The following is a 21911-nucleotide window of genomic DNA, read 5'->3' as shown; positions in this document are numbered from 1 at the left end:
TTTGGGGTTTTTAATTTTTTGAAAATTTTCAATTACTGTTAACATTCAATATATTAGTTTCAGGTATTCAGACAGCTTAGTCGTTATACATTTATATAACTTAGAAAGTGATCCCTCCAAGTCTAGTACTTACCTGACATCATACATAATTATTACACTATCATAGGCTATATTCCCTATGCTGTACTTTACATCTCCATGACTATTTTATAACTGCCAATTTGTACTTCTCAATCCCTTCACCTTTTTCACCCAGGCCCGCAACCTCCCTCCCATCTGGCAAACATCAGTTTGTTCTCTATCTATAAGTTTCATTTCTGTTTGTTCATTTTTTTTTTTTTCAGATCCCATATATAAGTGAAACCATATGGTATTTGTCTTTCTCTGTCTGACTTATCTCACTTAGTATAACATCCTCTAGGTCTGTCTATGTTGTTGCAAATGGCGAGGGTTCAATCTTTTTAATGGCCAAGTTAATATTCCATTGTATATATGTACCACAACTTCTTTATCCATTTGTCTGTTGATGGACACTTAGGTTGCTTCCATATCTTGTCTACTGTAAATAATGTTGCAATGAGCATAGGGATGCAAGTGACTTTCTGAATTAGTGTTGTATATTTCTTCAGATTAGTAGAAGTGGGATTGCTGGGTCATATATTAGTTGTATTTTTAATTTTTTGAGAAACTTCCATAATTTTCCATAGTGGCTGCACCAATTTGTCATCCCACCAACAGTGCACAAGGGTTCTCTTTTCCCCATACTCTCACCAACACTTGTTTGTTGATTTACTGAAGATAACCATTCTGACAGGTTTGAGGTCATTGTGGTTTTAATTTGCATTTCTCTGATGATTAGTGACAGTGAGCAACTTTTCAAATGTCTATTGATCATCTGTATGTCCTCATCGGAGAAATGTCTATTCGAGTCCTCTATTTTTTGTTTGTTTGGGGTTATTTTTTGGTGTTAAATTGTATGAGTTCTTATATACTTTGGACGGTCACCCTTTATTGGATGTATCATTGGTGAATATTGTTTTCTATCCAGTAGGTTGTATTTTCATTTTGTTGATGGTTTCCTTTGCTGTGCAAAACCTTTTTAATTTGATGTAGTCTCATTTATTTTTTCTTTTGTTTCCCTTGCCTGAGGAGACTGCAAAAAAAATACTAGTAAGAGCAATGTCAAAGAGTTTACTGCCTATGTTTTCTTCTAGGAGTTATATGGTTTCAGGTCTTACATTTAAGTCTTTAATCCATTTTGAGTTTATTCTTGTATATGGTGTAAGAAGTTGGTTTTTCTTTATTTTTTTGGCATGTATCTGTCCAGTTTTCCCAGCACCATTTACTGAAGAGACTGTCTTTATTCTATTGTATATTCTTGCCTTCTTTGTCATAGATTAACTGGCCACATAGCCATGGGTTTATTTCTGGGCTATTCTGTTTCACTGATCTATGTGTCTGTTTTTATGCTAGTACCATGCTGTTTTGATTTTTATAGTCTTATAGTTTGTTATCAACTTAGTTCTCAAGATTGCTGTGGCTACTTGGGGTCTTTTGTGGTTTCATGTAAATTTTATTATTTGTTCTAGGTTTGTGAATTATGCCATTGGTATTTTCATAGGAATTGCAATGAATCTATAGATTGTTTTGGGTAGTATGGGCATTTTAACAATGTTAGTTCTTCCTATCCGTGAGCGTAGTATATCCTTCCATTTATTTGTATCTTCTTCACTTTTTTCTTCCATGCCTTATAATTTCCCAGTACAGGTCTTTTATCTCCTTTGTTAAATTTATTCCTAGGTATTTTATTGTTGTTGTTTTTTTTTAATGCAATTGTAAATAGGATTGTTTTCTTAATTTCTCTTTCTGATAGATAGCTCATCATCAGTAGATAAAAATGCAACTGATTTCTGAATATTAATTTTATATCCTGCTACTTTACCAGACTGTTAACAATTGACAGTTTTTTGGTGGAATCTTTAGGGTTCTCTCTATCTAGTATCTTGTCATCTGCAAATAATGACGATTTTATTTCTTCTTTTCCTATTTTGACACCTTTTATTTCTAATTGCTGTGGCTATACTATGGACACTACTATGTTAAATAAAAGTAAAAGCAGACATCCTTGCCTTGTTCCTGATGTTAAGGAAAACACTTTTAGCTTTTCACCATTGAATATGATGTTAGCTGTCGGCCTGTCACATATGGCTTTTATGTTGAGGTATGTTCCTTCGATTTCCACTTTGCTGAGAGCATTTAACATAAATGCATACTGGATTTTGTCCAATGCCTTTTCTGCATTTATTGATATAATAGTGATTTTTTATCCTTCATTTTATGTGGCAAATCACATCGATTTGCTGATATTGAACCAATCTTACATCCCAGGAATAAACCCCACTTGGTCTTGGTGTATGATATTTTTAATGTATTGTTGAATTTGGTTTACTAATATTTTGTTGAGAATTTTTGCATGTATGTTCATCAAGGATATTGACCTATAATTTTCTTTTTTTGTAATGTCTTTGTCTGGTTTTGGAATCAGAGTAAGGGTGACCTTGTAAAATGAGCATGGGAATATCCCCTCCTCAATTTTTTGGACTAGTTTGAGAACAGGTGTTAATTCTTTGGTAAAATTCACCTATAAAGCCATCTGGTCCCAGACTTTTGTTTGTTGGAGTTTTATTATTGATTTTATCTTTTGTTAGTAGTTACCAGTCTCTTCAGATTTTGTTTCTTCTTGATTATCTTGGAAGATTGTGTGTTTCAAGGAATTTATCCATTTCTTCCAGGTTGTCTAATTTGTTGGCATATGACTGTTTGTAGTATTTTCTTATACTCCTTTGTATTTCTGTGGTGTCAGCTGTTACTTCTTTCACTTCTTATTTTATTCATTTGGGTTCTCTCTTTTTCTTGATGAGTCTAGTTAAAGATTTATTGATTTTTATCTTTTCAAAGAACCAGCTCTTGGTGTCAGTGATCATTTATATTGATTTTTTAGACTCTTACTTTGTTTATTTCTGCTCTTATCTTATTTTCATTCTTCTACTCATGTTGGGTTTCCTTTGTTGTTTTTTCTAGTTTCTTTGGGCAAAGGTTAGATTGTTTGAGATTTTTCTTGTTTCTTGAGGTAGGCCTCTATCGCTATGAGTTTCCCTTTTAGGACTGCTTTTACCATACATTCCTCATTTTTTTTAGGTCATTGTGTTTTCATTCATCTCAAGGTATCTTTTGACTTCTTCTCTGACGTCATTGTTAACCCATTCATTGTTTAGTAGCATATTATTTAACTTCCATGTGTTTGTGTGTTTTTCAGTTTTCTTCAATTAATTTTTTGTTTCACATTATTGTGATTGGAGAGGATACCTGATAGGATTTCAATGTTAAAGTTACTGAAAATTGTTTTGTGGTTTAACAATAGGGCATATCCTGGAAAATGTTCCATGTGCGCTTAAAAAGAATGTATAATCTGCTGTTGGCTGAAACATTCTAAAAATATTAAATCTATCTGGTCTGATATGTCATCTGAGGCCACTGTTTCCTTGTTGGTTTTCTGTCTGGATGATCCTTTGATGTCAAAGGGGTGTTAAAGTCCCTTACTATTATTGTATGCCTGTCGATCTTTTTTTTTTTATGTCAATATTTGCTTTATATATTTAGGTGCTCCTACGTTGGGTGTGTGTTTATAAAGGTTATATCCTCTTGTTGGATTGATCCCTTTATCATTATGAAATGTGCTTCTTTGATGAATGAGTATGCTGTGACTACTGTCCTTCGAACTCAGTTAACATAATAGACAAACTCAAAGTTAACTATCCAGCGTGAGAATGGTGTTACCAAAGTATGATGAAGCTATACTGTAGGAATACAGAGCCTCAGAGCCTGAGGCAGATGAGGGAGAGGCTAGGCTTTGTATCGTGTGTTTGCCAGGAATAGAAAGGAGGAGTATCCCTATAGAAGGAACAGTATGATGCCAGAGAAGAGCATGGCAACCAAGGTGGGCAGGACAGGGAGTGAGATGGTTTGAAAGCAAGGTGAGAGGCTCAAAACAGGCCTGAAAGATATGAAAGGTTAATGTGTATAAGCAGTAGATCATTGGAAATGTGGCCTGCAGCTTGGGAGAAAAATTGCCACTGGATATACAGACCTGCTGGCTGAAAGCAGGAAAACAGTCACGCAGTTCAGGAATCTATACTTAAGGGTTACACTGAGTGTGACTAGACTGTTAAGCTGTATCCAGAATTCTCTTCCTAGGGTATCAAGTCCCACATATTACAGGACAATCTCGCATCTACCTATTTGACCATGTGCCCATGATTCCCACTGATTGATTTCAAATTAATGTTCATATTTAGTGGGTTAACAGTGATATTCTGGAATTTATTCTGAAGTCCAGTTAGGGCTCTCTATATTCCTCTCAACTTTATACGCTCCTAAGTGTAACTATGTACATTTTCATAGTTGTATACTGAATAACAATTGATATTTAAAGTTTAACTACTCACCATTACTTCTTAGAGAAAAAGTGTGTGCTGTGTCTCCGAGTCTAATTAATTCACCAGTGGATTCTGCTTCATCTCCATCCCAACAGGGGCCCAAAGCCTCAGATGACGAGGAACACCTGAAAGAGTTCCCTCATTTACTCAGGGCCCAGCCTGACCACAAAGGGCCCTTCCCATGAGAGCTGCTTCAAGCAGCCTACAAATATTCAGACTGTTCATTGCTATGCACAGAAAAATAGAAAGACACTTCCTTCTACTGTCTATCACTTCTTGCTGCTTTTTTTTTTCCTGATAAATGTATGGTAAAAACAGCTATGTATAAAGTGTTAAGGATTAAATTATAGGAGAATACACACAAGGAACAATAAACACTCATTAGCATTTGGAGTGGAGTCTAGGTAGAGCATTTTGCATTAAATATCCTTGTATTGTTTCACTCTTGTACTTGTTATGTTTTTAATCTAATGAAAAATAAAGCCAAGAAATTTATCTTATGATGGTTTCCTTTAAGACATGTTTCCACAGTGTACTATACCCAAACAAGAAGGTATTGCCTATGCTTTTCAAGCCTTGAAAAACTCCATACAAAAACTGAGAATCAGGTAGTTAAAAGAAATGTCATGTTCAATTTCTAGTTTGCAGAAGTACAATCAAACCTGTAATGACATATTTTGTGTTGAACAGTAGCACAAATTTTGCAACTCTGATATTGGTCAATGGTATTGGTTCATGAGGGTGCAGTAACCAAGCACTTTCATCCTGCAGGTGGGTGTATAAATAGTCATGGCCTTTCTGAAAAGCAATTTGGCAACTTTTAAAAGCCTTGTAACACTCATACTCTTTGACTCTGAATGTAGCTTAAAGATTGGCGAGAGGATAAACAAAGGTATATATCACATTTAAAAAAATAATATAAAAACACTGGAATAACTACCTCCACTTTAGAAAAGTGGTTTAGTATATTATGATGCACCCATAAGAATGGTATGTTATACAGTGATTATAAAAGATAAAGAGTTTAACAACTGGGGGTAAGATTTGATGTGTTAATTATAAAATGCAGGGAATAAAATTATATAGATAATATGACTAAATTTTTAAAAAACACAGTAAGAAAGTCTAAAGTAAAACAAAATGTTAACAAGCAGTTATTTAGTTCTAAATGGTAGATTCCCACCCCCCCACCCCCCCCCACCCCCCCCCCACCCCCGGCTTTTTAATTTCTCTTGTACTTTCCAAGTTTTGTGCAAGGAACATAAACGACTTTGAAGATGAATGAAAAAATTAAAAAATAAGTAGGTGGTTAATGATGAGAATTAAATACTGTATATAGCTCAAGGTTTTTTAAACTCCCTCAGGGAGCTTTAAAACATGAGAAGTTAGTAAATTTTCACATTAGCTTTTTGGTTTTTGTTTACTTTTTTCCTGCCATTCTGGTATATTGTGTGTAATTTTATTTCTTAGGAGAATGAAAAGCATAACTTGTTTTAATTAAATTCATAGACATTGAGTACTACCTCTCAAAAGAAACTCTTTTCCATGATGCTTTGGATTCTTTGGTACTTCCTGACTCTTCCAAAGGTTCTCCTCCATGGGATTCTTTAAAACCCTGTCCAGTTTCACCTGTTTAAATAAAAACAATACAAAACCCCCCCCCCCAAAAACAAAAACCCAAGTTAATAGACTACTATTTTTATACAGGGAGTGGGTAGAGGTAAGGACAGTTAGGCACCCTCAAATATTCCTGGTAAACAAGGCTATTGCAAAAGTGAGATTAGAAAGAACCAAATCATTACCTGTAATGAACACGTATTATTGGGTAACAAATATACAATACAAATGTTGCTGTAAAAGCAGGGTCTACAGCTGTATTATCAATGTTTTATTTTTTAAGGTAGGTGGTAGGTTTACTTATTATTCTTTATACCTCTCTATCTGTAATGGATGTCTGAGGCAAGATGTCTAGGCCTCAGAAAAACATGACTGTGTGAGCTACCTTAAGCTCTAAGACAATCATGCCCCAGCCTAATAGTCAGACCACATTAAGGCTTGAATAAAATTTTCCTTAGGACTAACAGCATTTTTCTACTCCAACATACCTGATGAATACACTTTCACCATGGCAGTGATTTAAGAGGTATGTGGATAAAAACTTCTATCATTCAGATCTACCCCTCTGGATAGTCCCTTCTCCATTTTTAGAGACTCCCTATTTGAACATCCCCTCTTCATTTTTTTATTTTTTATTATTTCTGTATTTACTAAGCAATATTTTAATAACATTAATTAACAGTCATTGTGCATTTACTCTGAGCTAGGTTCAGGGCTAAACTATTTATGCATATCTACTTAGGTAACCTTCTCTACAACCATAAAAGAATTTCATATGCGAAAACTGAGGCTTAGACAGCTTCAGTCACACAGTGAGGGGAATTTGTCTGCCTTAAAATCCCTTTGTCTTCAGTGGTAAATGAAATGCTAGCTCAGGTACCAGAAGAAGTTGTTCTGCATACCTGATATGACTAATGATACTAAAGATTTATTTCCCATTGCCATTTGAAAGCTCTAAGTAATACTATCATATAAATTTGGATCTGCAAAGGTAACAATCAGTCTTTAGAAAACACTGTCCAACTAAGGTACTACCACATAGGGAGGCCCCCTCTGAGCAACTCCCTCCTGGCAGCACTAAGCTCTCTACATACTACTGACCTCCCCCAGCGAAGATCCCTCCCTCAGCATTGAACTATTACTAGACTCACATACAGTATCTGTAAGTTCTGACCCCTCTCCATCCCCACTGCCCTATTCTTGGCCAGGTCCTATCATCCCTTTCTGACCTGCAAAAAAGCACTACGTAAAACTAGTATAAACTGCTGCTGTCATTATAACATTCCAAATTAATCAACCTCTTTACTTTGAGGTAGTTTTCTAGCTCTTAATCTTGCAGCTAAAATGACTAAAATGCCACAGAGCATCGAAATACCCACGGGTAGTCTTGAATTAGGTGAATTTCACATGTCATTCACTCTCCCCTAATTCTCCTATAATGTATTTATTGTGTATATTTATAGCTACCTCTCTGATGTGAGTACAGGTTTGAGAGTAATAAACAAAGCATGCAGCTTTGAATCTTGCTAGAGTAGCTAGGCTGGTATATATTAAACACTCAAAAATACTCAACATTCGAAAGTTTTGGAAATAAAAAATATCCAGTTTGGCATGCCTTCCAGTCTTTTTTTCCAGACCTTACCTATATATGCTTTTAAATCTTTTTAGCAAGGCGAATAAAAGAATAAATACTATCTCTAAAGAGTTTAAGATTAACTAAAAAATGTTATAATCACAGCATAATTCCTAATTCTCACAATCAACAATGTGAGAATTAGGAATGATGAGCCTACCCAATTTTTTTGTCTTCATTCATATTAGAATTTGTTAATTGCTATTACTGATGAAAACTTTTTAAAAATAACTTTACAAAGGTAAACCCATTCTTAAATGGGCGATATATTATTCCAATCATGACAGTGTTTTACTTAACCATTAAAGACATAGAGGGTTTTTTTTTTTTGTAATGATAAATAAATAAATGCAATGAGGACCTTCAAGCACCTTTCTTTTGTATAATTTATTTAGGATAAACCCCTAGAAATGGGATTTACTGAGTTAAAGATGATAAATAGCTCTCATATACTTCTGATCTACTTTAAATAACCAGAACCCTTTTGGAAAACATAGAAATATTGATTTTTATAATTATCATTAAAAAACATAATATCGAAATGTCACATGATAAATTGTTTAAGAGTAAAATAAAAAATATTCAGGCTGTCACAAACCTAAGTGTGGGTTGAAGACAGAAAGGCACCAATCCCTCCTGCTGACGCCTCAGCAACATCCACATTTGTAACAAAAAATGGCAGTTCTAACATAGAAAATTTTGGAGTAAGGAATTTCATGCAATAATAAGCAATTTTTGCCAGCTTTTAGCTTTCTATTATAGAATAGTTTTAAAGTAATTTTTAAGCAGCATCCAAGTTGACACAGATTATGATGGCATTCTAGGGTAGAGTTTTCAACTGCTTAAAACAATAACAATTAAAATTTAATTTATAATCAGTGTATTAATGATTCTAACTCCTATGAAGAAAAAATAGGCAAAAATATAAAAGGCAAAAAGAGACATAATGTAGACAAACCAAATCAAATTTCTATTCTTAAACTTACTTTTCTCATAAGATGTTTCACTGATGTGTTCTGTAAGATACTCCAGCAACCCATCAAATATTTCCAGGAGATTCTTAATGGATTCTTTATCACCTTTCACTATATTTTCTCCTGAACACAGAAAAGATTTTTAAAAATATTTAACCAAGAAATAAAAAGCCTCTTAATTTTGAGATGGATATACCACTGAAAATATTGTTCAAGATACAAGGATTATAAACCAACCCAGAAGAAACAGTATTATATAGCTGACCTGTGAACAATGCAGTTTTCAAACTGTGTGGGTCTACTCACGAGGATTTTTTTCAATAAATATACAGTCGGCCCTCCGTAACCCCAGGTTTTGCATATGAAGAGTCAAATAACTGTGGTTCAAAAATAATATTTCCTATCTGTGGCTGGGAATCCGCATATGTGGAGGGCTGATTTATACATGGAATTTTGACTGTGCAGGGGTTGGCACTCTTAAGCTCTGCTTTGTTCAAGGGTTAGCTGTATTAAAAGCATCGATTTCTTGATGCATGATTAAATTTGAAAAAACAAAGGGAGTAATCTTGAATATGATGTTTGATAATTCATTGGCCTATTCCTTCCTTTATCGAGAAGCAAAATAAGTAAGACTTAAAAACACATCTTTTGGTAAGATTTATACCAAAATATAAAAGTTAAGCGGAACTTTATTTGGCTGATAGAAAAAAAATTGTGGGAGAGAACACTGTTTCATTGTAGGATCCTACTTCAAGATGGTGCTTTGTTCTGAAGATGACAATAGTAAAGAAATATAAAAACAAAATAATCAAAAAAAACTTGCTAGGATACTTTCATCAGGAATTCCTAATTTTTTCTATTTAACTGCTATTCACTTTGTATATACCATTTTTTAAAAATTAAAAATTGTCCATGTCTTTCTATATATAAAACCCTTCTTAATATCACCTCACCCCCAACCTCTCCAGCCTCATCTCCAACCACACCTTTATGCCCAGAAATTAATCTTTAAACAGTCCCCAGCACACTACCTGGCCTATAATAGATTTCTAAATAAATGGCAAGTTGAAATGTTGACAAGAAATGGGTTGGTAAAAGCATGGAAACTTGACATGTCCCCTAAAATAAACTCCAATCAACATCAGGTATGGACAAACTTAATCTTGAAACACTCGGGTTGTCCTTGGGGAGATCATGCCTGGCCTCTGCATGAGTTCAAACCAGTAGGGAAGAAGCCAAGTGGAAATTTAATATTTGAGAGAATCTAGCCATTTACAACTTCAGGCATAAAGCAAAACACACCTAAACCAGAAATTTGATGTTTTACAATAGTGTTAGTAAAAACAATATTTGAGATTTTTTCTGTTTAAAAAAACTAAATAGGTATCTTGTTTATAAGCCCTGTGTTTTTCTGGCTTAACCAGATACACAAATGTACCCCAAGGGCATACTCAGGACTTCAGTTTCCAGGATGGGGAGCATACTCTGCCAACCCAGCAACTAAGACTGCTTGCCAGAGTGTGGTGCTTCATGGTGTAGGAGAAACTGCTTTGAACAGAACACAAGGAGTGAAAAGCTGCTTTGCAGTCTACAGGAGGTAAGCAGTTTTCTAACTTTTCATGGGGTAGATGAGAGTTATCAGTGGAAGCACAACATTAAAAAAGTCTATAAGCAGACAAACTTTACTATAGTATATTTAAAAAGCACAAATACCCCAAATTGCCCCACTCCAGTGATAAAGCAATTCTAAAATACAAAAGAACAGAGAAACCCCAACATTATCCCTCAAAAGAAATTATATCAAAAATAGTTTACGATATTTACTCACAAAACTGCACTCAAAAATTTCAGTATTTTTGCAAAAACCTGTTCTCATCAATATCAAATTGAGATGGAAATGACTTAGCCTGATTAACATTTATCTCATTTAACTACTGTCAAAGAATAAACAGCATAAACTTTCTCTGAGATTTAAGTATAGTTTCAAGTTCCCAAAATTCCCTGTTCATTATCTGGAAATAATTTATTTGGAAAAAGGTTCAGAAACAATTTATAGTTTCATTTATTTAGAACAGGTAACATATTCACATGACTCAAAATTCAAGAAGTACAAAAGGTATACAAGTCTCCTCCCACCTTGTTCTACAGCCCTGAAGTTCTTACTGGAGGCAATCTGTATTACAGGTTTCTTGTATGTGCTTCTAGAGTTCTCCTGTATGAAATCAATTGCATATATATTCTCCCTACCTTTCTTTTTACAAATAATAGCAAACTGCACATTATCATTGTAACTTCACCAAAATTTTCTCACACAATATATAATGGAGATTGTTCCATTAATATGGAACATGGTACATCAAGAGTGTCATCAATCATCTTTTACACCTGCAGAGTAGCTCCTTGTATGGAGCTACCATAATTTAATTAACCTGTTTCCATAATAGACATTTAGGTGTTTCTAATTTTTAGCTACTACAAACGAGCAGTATGGTAGCTTCAATATTACAAAACAACAAAAATACACCTCCAGCTACCAGCTGGAACTCTGACTCAGACCCAAAATTCATCATAAACTCAATGTCTGACTCTTGGTAAAGTTGTCAAGGATGGCTGCCTTCACTGTCTTGGCTCGGACCTGCTATTTGGTCTATTTCATAAATTTACTCATTTGGCTAACTAAACAATGTCTAGGGTTCTAACAAATTATTTTAGTAAAACGCAAAATTATCTGATGGTTAAGTATTTACCGACCTGTTATGTGAGATAAGCTGACCTGCAGGTAATCCAAGGCCAGTGAATCGATCACTGCTTGTACATTGTGAGCTTCATCCTCTTGACTCCTGGGAATAGCTATGAGGTCTGTGGAAGAAAAGCTACATCATTTTGCATCTATGAGGGTCTAAGTTTTCATTTTTCTTTCTCTGACCAGACTTCTGAGTAAGTTTAATTGCTACAAACATGCTGCCCAAACAGAACAGATAAAGTTAACAGAGCCGGAATTCCACACAGTAGAATCTTTATTGGTTGAATATTTATTGATTGAATACAACTGAATAAATATATGAACATGTTCTACATTAAGCACCATGCTAAAGGAAACTCAAGTCCCTAAATTAAAAAAGATGATAATACGATAAGGGAGACAATGCATGAGATGAGACTTTAACTTATAACTGTGGGCTGCTTTCCATGAGAGGATAAAACCAACAAGTGTGAAAGGATAAGTTACTGTATGCCCTGTTAAAGCAGCCAATTGAGAATTACTGGCATAAAGGTTTGAAAGATCAGTATAGACTTGAATGCAGAAAGATTTTAATAGCAACTTAAATTTCAAATTCCTCCTCTGTGTTGAGATGATGAATGTTTTAGGGGAAGGATAAAAATGTATCTAAAAGACTGGTCTAAGTACCTGTATATGCTTCTGAATGCTAAACAGCATTGAGACTAGCATCAAAGATACCATCTAGAAGCTATCCCATTATTCCAGGAAGTGAGGAGGGCACTGACTCATGGAAACAATGAGAAAGGGAGAAAGATTACATAGAGCTTTAATACTTAATGGTTATAAACTTTATAAACAAACGAAGGCAGCAAAGAAATCTAGGGATAAGGACTCTCACATATTTAACCAGGGATACAGTACAAACACCAATTTTTATCCACAATATTGGTTAAGTAACAGGACCTGAAAAGTTTCCAAGTTCCCCTCCATTTTAGAACCTTCGAAGGTACATTTAGAGAAAAGGTGTGACTTTCATGAAGCATTAAACATGATTAAACAGTGATTACCAAGACTAAACTGATTTGACTAAGGCTGTTATTATTGGAGGTAGGGGAGTCTCATAAGATTCATTATGGTATGAATGCAACATTTAGATAGAAATAAAATGCAGACAAAAACACTCGAGATCTTATAAATACCATAGGATCTAAGTAAAGGCATTAAAAATTACTGGCTTAAGATACAGATATTATCACTCCCACTTTTCAGTACCCTTACCTGGTACCTTTTCTCCCAAAATGGATTGATAAAGCGCAATAAAGACATTAGCATCACAATCTTCTAGTTCGTGTATCCTCAAGTGTATGTGACATTTCGAAAGTAGGTTATTGGCAATGGTTACCCACTCTGTTGGGAAAGAAAAAGTTCAGCCTTAAACAGCACTAGAAAAAGTCATGTACATACATTTTTAAAAAACCCTCACAAAAGCAGACATTAAACTATGTAGAAAATAAGGCATTGATTGTTATAGACTTTCAAAAATTCACATGGGCATGATTTTTGAAAAGATGTATTTAATTTCTTGGCATAATTTTCAGACTTCTAAAATTCCAATGCAGTAAAAAATGTTGCAAATCCAATTTTTACTGTTGCAACCTAAAATCTTAAGTTATTTGCTGTAGTTCTTCTTCTGCAAGCCATATGTTTTCACTTAGAACATATTTACAATTATACAGGACTATTATGTCCCAAACAAGACAGTTTGTTAATGATATAATCTGAGGCTACTAGAAGCTAATTAATGGATGTTGCTTCAAATTCCCAATAGCATTTGTCATGTTTTCACCCAATTATCATGTGCCCAAATAGGTGATTAACTTAAACTGTTAAGAACTGGAGTAATGACACTAACACTACTGCATTTAAGTTTTTTTTTTATATTTGATTACGTGCAAGAAAATATGGAAAATACATTAGAGTCCTTAAATGCAGAATTAGCACCAATACTGTTTTAAGTTTCCTGTGTACCACTCCATCCCACTCCCAGACACTGTTGGAATTAGAAAAGTCATTACAAAGGTTTCTTGACCAAAAGTAATAGAAAAAACTTAAAACATTTGTTTCTTGAAATGACTGGTGATAAAGGGAAAGTTCTTTTATTCTGTATTCGATTGTCTTCAATATGTTCTAGAAATAAGTGTATGATTGTTTTCAAGGCACATTATCTCCCTCTTCCCAGAAACAATGTGTGCGTGTGCGTCTCTTCAAAGCACGTTATCTCCCTCTCCCCCATGCTCGTTTCTCACAGCTGACCAAACTATGACAACTGGTTTGACGCTGTCCTGGAGAGAAGGGTGAAAGCGTCCTAGACAACCAAATCAATTCGCTTTTCAAAAAGCGGTGCTAGACAAAGCCTGTAACTCCAGAGGGCACTGAAAAGAAAAATCCACCACTATTCTACTCTGGCAGGGACATTAACAGATTTAAGAGTGCTATTCCTCAAAAATTCAATACAAATGTAGGTACGACCTCGGTTCCCACAATGCAAGAGCAAAGAACACCTTGACATAGGCTCGATTCTCCAAAGAAACCGGGTCTGGGGTTCTGACTGCCCCTTTTGCAGCCAGGATGCGGGCGTACTCCAGGCCTCACTGCGGAGACCTTCTCTCTCCCACCCCAAAATCGCTCTCGACAGCCTCGAAACGGACAGAGAACTGAGCTAAGAGACTCTAACCCGAGAACCAGCCAACTACTACGGGCTGTCTGTCACGAGCCCTATCGGTAGTCCAGACCTAGCTGAGGCCGGTCCGAGGTCTCAAGAAACAATGTGCAGGGGTGTTCGGGGTCTTGGACTTTAGTCTACACACACCGGGGCTCCAGGCCGAGACTCACCAGCCTCAGAGCCGGCCATGTCGCGGATGCCGGTCGCCGACCGACTCCCAGCTGGGCGCACGGGGGACGGTGTCCTGGAAGGGCCGCACTGAACAGACATAGCACTGAGAGAAGGGGAACGAAATGAAAGGGAAGGGGGGGGTGAAAGCGGCGGGGACGTTAAAACGATTCTCGCTGCTGATTGGTCATCAGAGGAGCACTTCCTTTCGCAACACGCGCTGAGGCGGCGGTTTGGGGGCTCTGGAAACCATTCTCCTCCAGCAAGATTGCGCTAATTGATTCTTAGGTGGGTGGGTTTGACAGTGTGTGCCACCCAGCAGTCCCGGCCGGTCTCCCGGTGGCATTAGCACAGCACTTCCGGCGAGCTGTTCGTTTTGTATTCCTCCGCCGACGCCTACCGACGAAGTAGTGCGGACAGCTCACCCGGTGGGTGGGGGCAGCCACGTGACAACGTCAGGCTCCGCCTTCGTGTCTTATTTGGTTCTGGGTGTAAGGGCTCTTTGAACACGTAAACAACTCCAAGTGGGCGGATTGGGTTCTGTGCTGGCCATTTTATTACCTAGGGTGGACCCGAAAAAGGGCAGGGTAGCTTCCTTGAGCTTGTAGAAAGGCTAGAGCAAGACGTGAAGTCAAGTCGGTGCAGCCTGAGGCATCCCGGTGGTTGGTGGGGGGCCAGCCCAGCTACGAAAGGGCGAGAAACGGGCGACTCTGAAGGAGTGGCCGCGGGGGTAGGGGAGAGAACTTGTCTGATTCCGGAACGTCGGCGAGCGTTGCGGCCTCTGCGCAGGGGCGGGGTGATTAGGTCATAGAGCGGTTCCCAGCATTCTCTGCGGCGGAGGAGGCGGTCCAGACTATAAAACCGGCTGCCGGGACGCGGCCGGCACCTCATTCATTTCCACCGGTCTCTTGCGGAGCAGCTCCGGCTCCTGTCATCGCCGTCCCTCCGCCGCTGCCGCCCCCGCAAGGCTTCGCTCTCGCCGAAGCCTTTTCCAGCGACTTGTCGCACCCGATTCTCTTCACTTCGTTCCCCGCCAACCGCAATCATTGACGCCATGTCGGGCTATTCGAGTGACCGAGACCGTGGCCGGGATCGAGGGTGAGTGCGGGAATTGATCTGTCAGGCCCAGCCGTTGGGGGATGGGAGGCCGATGAGGATAACGAGGGGCGGGCGGCGATGGGAACTTGGATTTTTTAGCCCATCTTTGGGCCTCCTCAGTGGGAGGTTTGCTCCATTATGATAATTTGTCAAAATCTGACGAAGAATTTCCCGTTAACGGCTCTTAATCTCTCCTTTTGTTTGGGAGGGGGCGTTGGAGCCTCGGTTTTTTAGCGGCTGTGGGCAGAATTCGGAGGAGTGTATTGCGAGGGGAAGAAAGGGCGACGCTTCGAGACGAACGAATTCGCCTCTGTTAGGTGCAATTTTTCGGGAGGTGTTCTAGGGGCCCCGGGATTCCCGTGGGAGTTGAGGGGGACTCCTCCAAAGCCATTGATACGGGCAGGGGGGTTTGGAGGGTGGCCGGTGCCCGCGGAATCGGCCATGTGGCAGAGCCGCGAGTACAAAATGCCGGCGTCGGACATGGCGGCGGCGCCTTTGTTACCCCGCCCGGCGGAGGAGCTCAAAATGGCAGCGTCGAGAAAATGTGGCGCAGAGAGAAATGCGAGACAAAGGGGGAAGCGCCGCCCCAGCGGGAACGACGCCCGGCCGACTCCGCCCGGGCCAGGACTCCTCCCCTGGTAGTCGCCAGCTCCTCCTTCTCCTTCTCCTTGTGTTATATAATTTTGCTACCTTGATCGGAAGCCCTTCCGCGGGATCCGTTTAGCTTGTATAAGTGACCCCGAGATCGCCAGTCTCCTTGGTGTGCTCTTCATTGCCTGTTCTGTTCCGTTATACAGTAAAAGCTAAGCTCCTTTGCTTGAGAACGGCCGATAAATAATGTCGCTGTTAAGCTCCTCCTTCTCGTATTGTCCTTCTCCCAGATATTTAATTCCTAAGCTCGTGGGAAGGACTGTTAACTACAAGTTGTTTGTCCTTGTAATCTGAGCTTTTAGCGTATGGTCAGCCAGTTTCCGACCTGGTAAATCTGGGGCTGTTGACCTGGCTTCAGTAGCGTGTACTTGGCGACAACGGGAAATGATAGGGTGCTAATTGTGGTTTCGAGAGAATGAGCGTCCGTAAGGACAGTGCTAGATCTTACGCCTCCAAAAGTCTTGTAACGATCTTTACTATATGTCAAGGGATGGTGAGTTTGTGTGTCTAAAAACTGAACTCCTACATAGACGTTTGAAAAAAAAATTTTTTTTTAATTTCAGGTTTGGTGCACCTCGATTTGGAGGAAGTAGAGCAGGGCCCCTATCAGGAAAGAAGTTTGGAAACCCTGGGGAGAAATTAGTTAAAAAGAAGTGGAATCTTGATGAGCTGCCCAAATTTGAGAAGAATTTTTATCAAGAACACCCTGATTTGGCTAGGCGCACAGCTGTGAGTAATTTCATGTGGTTTTATCAGGATTAACTCAGTGATGACTTAATAAATCAAAATCTGACCAGAAATGTCTTGTAAATGACCAAGTTATGGGAAAGCCATGCTTTCTGGCTCACTAGTCTGGGAAGAGGTGTTACTTTTGGAAACAGATGGTTTTGAATTTTCCTCCTTAGAATGGTTGAATGTAACACAGGAGGTATTTTTGGGCCAAGTGGGGTTTCCATATGTGGATCCAGAGTATAAATTTGCCATGTAAAAGTATTAATCAAAAATGGTTTTTTATTTAGGGGAGGTTGTTTGTAAGCCTGACCAGGTTATTTGTTTTTTGTAGCAAGAGGTAGAGACATACAGAAGAAGCAAAGAAATTACAGTTAGAGGTCACAACTGCCCAAAGCCAGTTCTGAATTTTTATGAAGCAAACTTCCCTGGTAGGTGCTAGTTTTAAGTTTTGTGTGTGTGTGTGTGTGTGTGTGTGTGTGTTGTTTGTTTTTGTTGTTTTCTTTTGGCATCATTCTAAATTGGTATTGATAATTATAGCAAATGTCATGGACGTGATTGCAAGACAGAACTTTACTGAACCCACTGCTATTCAAGCTCAGGGATGGCCAGTGGCTCTAAGTGGATTGGATATGGTTGGAGTAGCACAGACTGGATCTGGGAAAACATTGTCTGTAAGTCCAGGAGAACTTTTGAGATACTCTGATATATGCTAGAGGAAATTAATTAGTAATAAAATGAAACCAGAAGTATTTTAATGTAACTTTTGTTGTTTGCTATTTTCTTAAATAGTATTTGCTGCCTGCCATTGTCCACATCAATCATCAGCCATTCCTAGAGAGAGGTGACGGGCCTATTGTAAGTATATATTCTTTTTCTTAAGGTTTGACCCTAGGAATATAGAGTTTTATATAGTAAAGGACATAATTTATGGTGGTTTTTAGGAAAGAGACACATTATCTTAACCTAATTTATCTGGGAGCTGTCTGCTGGTGTAACAATAAATCAGTTTAAAATTAGGACCCAGGATTCTACTAAAAGCTGTTTCGCTTTCTGTTCCTCTTTCCTTAGTGTTTGGTGCTGGCACCAACTCGGGAACTGGCCCAACAGGTGCAGCAAGTAGCTGCCGAATACTGTAGAGCCTGTCGGTTGAAGTCTACTTGCATCTATGGTGGTGCTCCCAAGGGACCACAAATACGTGATTTGGAGAGAGGTGTGTAACAAAAGGTCTCTTTTTACTGATGGTGCTAAAGAGGTCTGGATGTCTTAAATTTATGTATTTAATTGTAGGTGTGGAAATCTGTATTGCGACACCTGGAAGACTGATTGACTTTTTAGAGTGTGGGAAGACAAACCTGAGAAGAACTACCTACCTTGTTCTTGATGAAGCAGATAGAATGCTTGATATGGGCTTTGAACCCCAAATAAGGAAGATTGTGGATCAGATAAGAGTAAGTGTCCTTAAACATGTTACTTCTTCAAACTTAGCTCCAAATTCGTTCTTAGAATACACACTTTTTTATTCAAATATTCTTTAGCCTGACAGGCAAACCCTAATGTGGAGTGCGACTTGGCCAAAAGAAGTAAGACAGCTTGCTGAAGATTTCCTGAAAGACTATATTCATATAAACATTGGTGCACTAGAACTGAGTGCAAACCACAACATTCTTCAGATTGTGGATGTGTGTCATGATGTAGAGAAGGATGAAAAGTAAGATATAAGTCTTAACTGTAAAAAAAAAAACAAAAACTATAATTTGAATTTGTTTCATAGGTTTTAAAAGTGATGGTTGAAATCTGAATGTGTAAATTTAGCTTGTCCTTAAGAAGATTTTTCTGCTTTTAGATAACTGATTATCACCATAATTTATAGCATTCCTTTAGGGAAAGGATTTCATGTGTCCTGTGGTGTAAGGTCCAAGGGTAGAATTGCTTGATAAGTGGTCGAGCAGGTGGGGTGTATGTTTGTTTGTTTTTTATTTGTAGCCAAATACTTTGACCATAAATGCACGGTGAAGCTATAGACTTAAAATTTACAAGTTTTTTTCTTTTAAGGCTTATTCGTCTAATGGAAGAGATCATGAGTGAGAAGGAGAATAAAACCATTGTTTTTGTTGAAACCAAAAGAAGATGTGATGAACTTACTAGAAAAATGAGGAGAGACGGGTATGTGGGCTTATTCTATTGAAGCAGATATATTAGAGCTGAGTTTAGGGGGAAGGGCAGTTAGTGACAGACCTGAATTTTGTAGATGGGAGCCTGGTAGTATAGGTGCAACTGTATAATATTTCAGGTGACATTGAAAGGACCTATGATCAAGAATAGTTAAGGTGCTAGGCTAAAATCTGGCAGGTTTTAAATGTGAAGCTAATTAATACAACTTTTCTCCTAATTTAGGTGGCCCGCCATGGGTATTCATGGTGACAAGAGTCAACAGGAACGTGACTGGGTTCTAAATGGCAAGTATTTAAAATAAAAGATCCCCCCCCCAAAAAAAAAAAAACTAGAATTTTGTTCAGATTAGTGATCCACATACATGCCTTCTTTTACAGAATTCAAACATGGAAAAGCCCCTATTCTGATTGCTACAGATGTGGCCTCCAGAGGGCTAGGTTAGTACAAACTCGAATTCATGGCTTGGTTTTCCAGAAGATCTCCATATAATTTTTAAAGAAAGTTTATTGCTTTCTTTAACCTCTGCATTTTTTCTAAGTTTTTTTCATATAAAGGTGCAGTCTTTGTGGCAAGGCCTAGGCATGACAATCGGAGGACTCGAGGGGGATGGAGGACTAGAGATCGGCTGGCTGCTTCCAGTCGATTAGAGAGGTGAAAAGCTGAAAGTGTGCCAGTAATCTTCAAAAGGCAGAACATACCACCTCTGCCCCGTAAACTGTTCTCTCCGAGGGAAAAAAATGGAAGTTATCCTCACAGTTCACTGCCGTGGTATTTCTTCTGTCCCATGCTTTGCATGACTGCCATGGTGTACAGCATTGTTTCAAACTGTTTACTGTGATCTGTGGGTCTTTGAGTTTCAGTGAGTTTGCTGAAATGTCGAAGAAATATTTCCAAACATCAATGTTCAATGAGCTTTTTGTTCAAGTTTGAAATGGAGAGAGCAGCTTTAAAAGGTACTAAGCCTTTTACAAATTGGTGAGTACTGGCACATGAGCTCTAGAGCAGGAGCAACTTCTCACACTTAGTCAGTGGGAAAAGAAAGCGATGCTTTGAAAGTTCCTCCCTCACCTACACAGTAGTCGTCATGTCGAGACCTGCCAGAGAGAGACACATTCTCAAGTGAATCCTGGCTTCTTGGAAGCGCTTGCCTAGACGAGACAGTGCATAAAAACAACTTTTGGGGGACAGGTATGTTTTTCTTGCAGCTGCGGTTGTAAGGTCTTGGCAAGACGAGCAGTGTGGCCAGAATTTTGATTTTTCTGATGAGTCTGTAATGCAAAGGACCGTGTACATTTTTGTTTAAAGGTCCTTAAAATGAACACATGAAGAGGTTGCTGTGAACCTTTAAGTGGCCCTACTGCACAGAAGCATTCAGATGTCACTTGATGATCTCTAAGGGGACTTGGCTGATTTGGGAATTAGGGAACATACACATCCTTTGACAGGCTCTACTGGGTGGGTATTAAGACATACAGATGATGTGTACTTCATATTTTTTCAACCTCAATGGTATTCCTACAGGGAATGGATAACCATTTTAACTGTATTTTTTGCAGCCCGTACCTTCTTGGGAATACAATTGTCTAACTTTTTATTTTTGGTCTGGCTGTTGTGGTGTGCAAAACTCCGTACATTACTATTTTGCCACACTGCAACACCTTACAGATGTGGAAGATGTGAAATTTGTCATCAATTATGACTACCCTAACTCCTCAGAGGATTATATTCATCGAATTGGAAGAACTGCTCGCAGTACCAAAACAGGCACAGCATACACTTTCTTTACACCTAATAACATAAAGCAAGTGAGCGACCTTATCTCTGTGCTTCGTGAAGCTAATCAAGCAATTAATCCCAAGTTGCTTCAGTTGGTCGAAGACAGAGGTTCAGGTAAGACCAATCTTCAATAAGAAATGTTGGTGGTTTGGGGTCACATAATTGTCTACAAATCCATTAAAATGGAATTGGCAGGTGAGTAAAATCTTTGTGCAACTAAGTTGAGAAACTGCTTCACAGCTCTAGCGAGTAAGAGCTACCTATTCCTTCTGTGTTAGTAGTGATTTATGTCAAAAATAATCAGTTTGCAATTATTTTTCTTGACAGGTCGTTCCAGGGGTAGAGGAGGCATGAAGGATGACCGTCGGGACAGATACTCTGCAGGCAAAAGGGGTGGATTTAATACCTTTAGAGACAGGGAAAATTATGACAGAGGTTACTCTAGTCTGCTTAAGAGAGATTTTGGGGCAAAAACCCAGAATGGTGTTTACAGTGCTGCAAATTACACCAATGGGAGCTTTGGAAGTAATTTTGTGTCTGCTGGTATACAGACCAGTTTTAGGACTGGTAATCCAACAGGGACTTACCAGAATGGTTATGATAGCACTCAGCAATATGGAAGTAATGTTCCAAATATGCACAATGGTATGAACCAACAGGCATATGCATATCCTGCTACTGCAGCTGCGCCTATGATTGGTTATCCAATGCCAACCGGATATTCTCAATAAGACTTTAGAAGTATATGTAAATGTCTGTTTTTCATAATTGCTCTTTATATTGTGTGTTACCAGACAAGATAGTTATTTAAGAAACATGGGAAATGCAGAAATGACTGCAGTGCAGCAGTAATTATGGTGCACTTTTTCGCTATTTAAGTTGGATATTTCTCTACATTCCTGAAACAATTTTTAGGTTTTTTTTGTACTAGAAAATGCAGGCAGTGTTTTCACAAAAGTAAATGTACAGTGATTTGAAATACAATAAATGAAGGCAATGCATGGCCTTCCAATAAAAATATTTGAAGACTGAATTAAGTGGAAATTGTACTTTATTTTACATATATAATATCATGTAAAACTTTGCTTAGATGGTTTTTATTTAATCAAAAATTAAATTGCTCCTTTCCATAATTGAGTTTTGGGAAGTG

General features: G+C 38.2%; 2 protein-coding genes across 2 annotated transcripts in view; one reads left to right on the top strand and one right to left on the bottom strand.

Annotated features, from left to right (window-relative positions):
* Positions 1-15095, bottom strand: part of CEP95 (centrosomal protein 95) — a 32025-nt gene extending 16930 nt beyond the window's left edge. Inside the window, exons 1-6 of the mRNA XM_016128959.2 lie at positions 14335-15095; positions 12721-12849; positions 11472-11579; positions 8733-8843; positions 6020-6125; positions 4506-4621 (exon numbers count right to left, since the gene is read on the bottom strand). Coding sequence (XP_015984445.2) covers positions 4506-4621; positions 6020-6125; positions 8733-8843; positions 11472-11579; positions 12721-12849; positions 14335-14434 — 670 coding nt within the window. The 5' untranslated portion in view covers positions 14435-15095. The remainder of the gene's footprint in view (positions 1-4505; positions 4622-6019; positions 6126-8732; positions 8844-11471; positions 11580-12720; positions 12850-14334) is intronic.
* Positions 15096-15206: 111 nt separating this feature from the next.
* Positions 15207-21794, top strand: DDX5 (DEAD-box helicase 5). The gene is made up of 13 exons (XM_016128971.2): positions 15207-15430; positions 16645-16810; positions 17145-17241; positions 17351-17484; positions 17603-17668; positions 17882-18023; positions 18101-18261; positions 18349-18521; positions 18866-18976; positions 19208-19269; positions 19363-19422; positions 20651-20875; positions 21089-21794. Exons 1-13 carry the CDS (start codon positions 15387-15389, stop codon positions 21490-21492), a joined length of 1845 nt encoding a protein of 614 aa, XP_015984457.1. The 5' UTR covers positions 15207-15386; the 3' UTR covers positions 21493-21794.
* The last annotated feature ends 117 nt before the right edge of the window (positions 21795-21911 follow it).

This window comes from Rousettus aegyptiacus, unplaced genomic scaffold (assembly GCF_014176215.1).
Source record: "Rousettus aegyptiacus isolate mRouAeg1 unplaced genomic scaffold, mRouAeg1.p scaffold_m13_p_6, whole genome shotgun sequence".
Classification (NCBI taxonomy): domain Eukaryota; kingdom Metazoa; phylum Chordata; class Mammalia; order Chiroptera; family Pteropodidae; genus Rousettus; species Rousettus aegyptiacus.
Note: the sequence above shows the minus strand (reverse complement) of the source record. Positions and strands in the feature narration are given on the sequence as shown.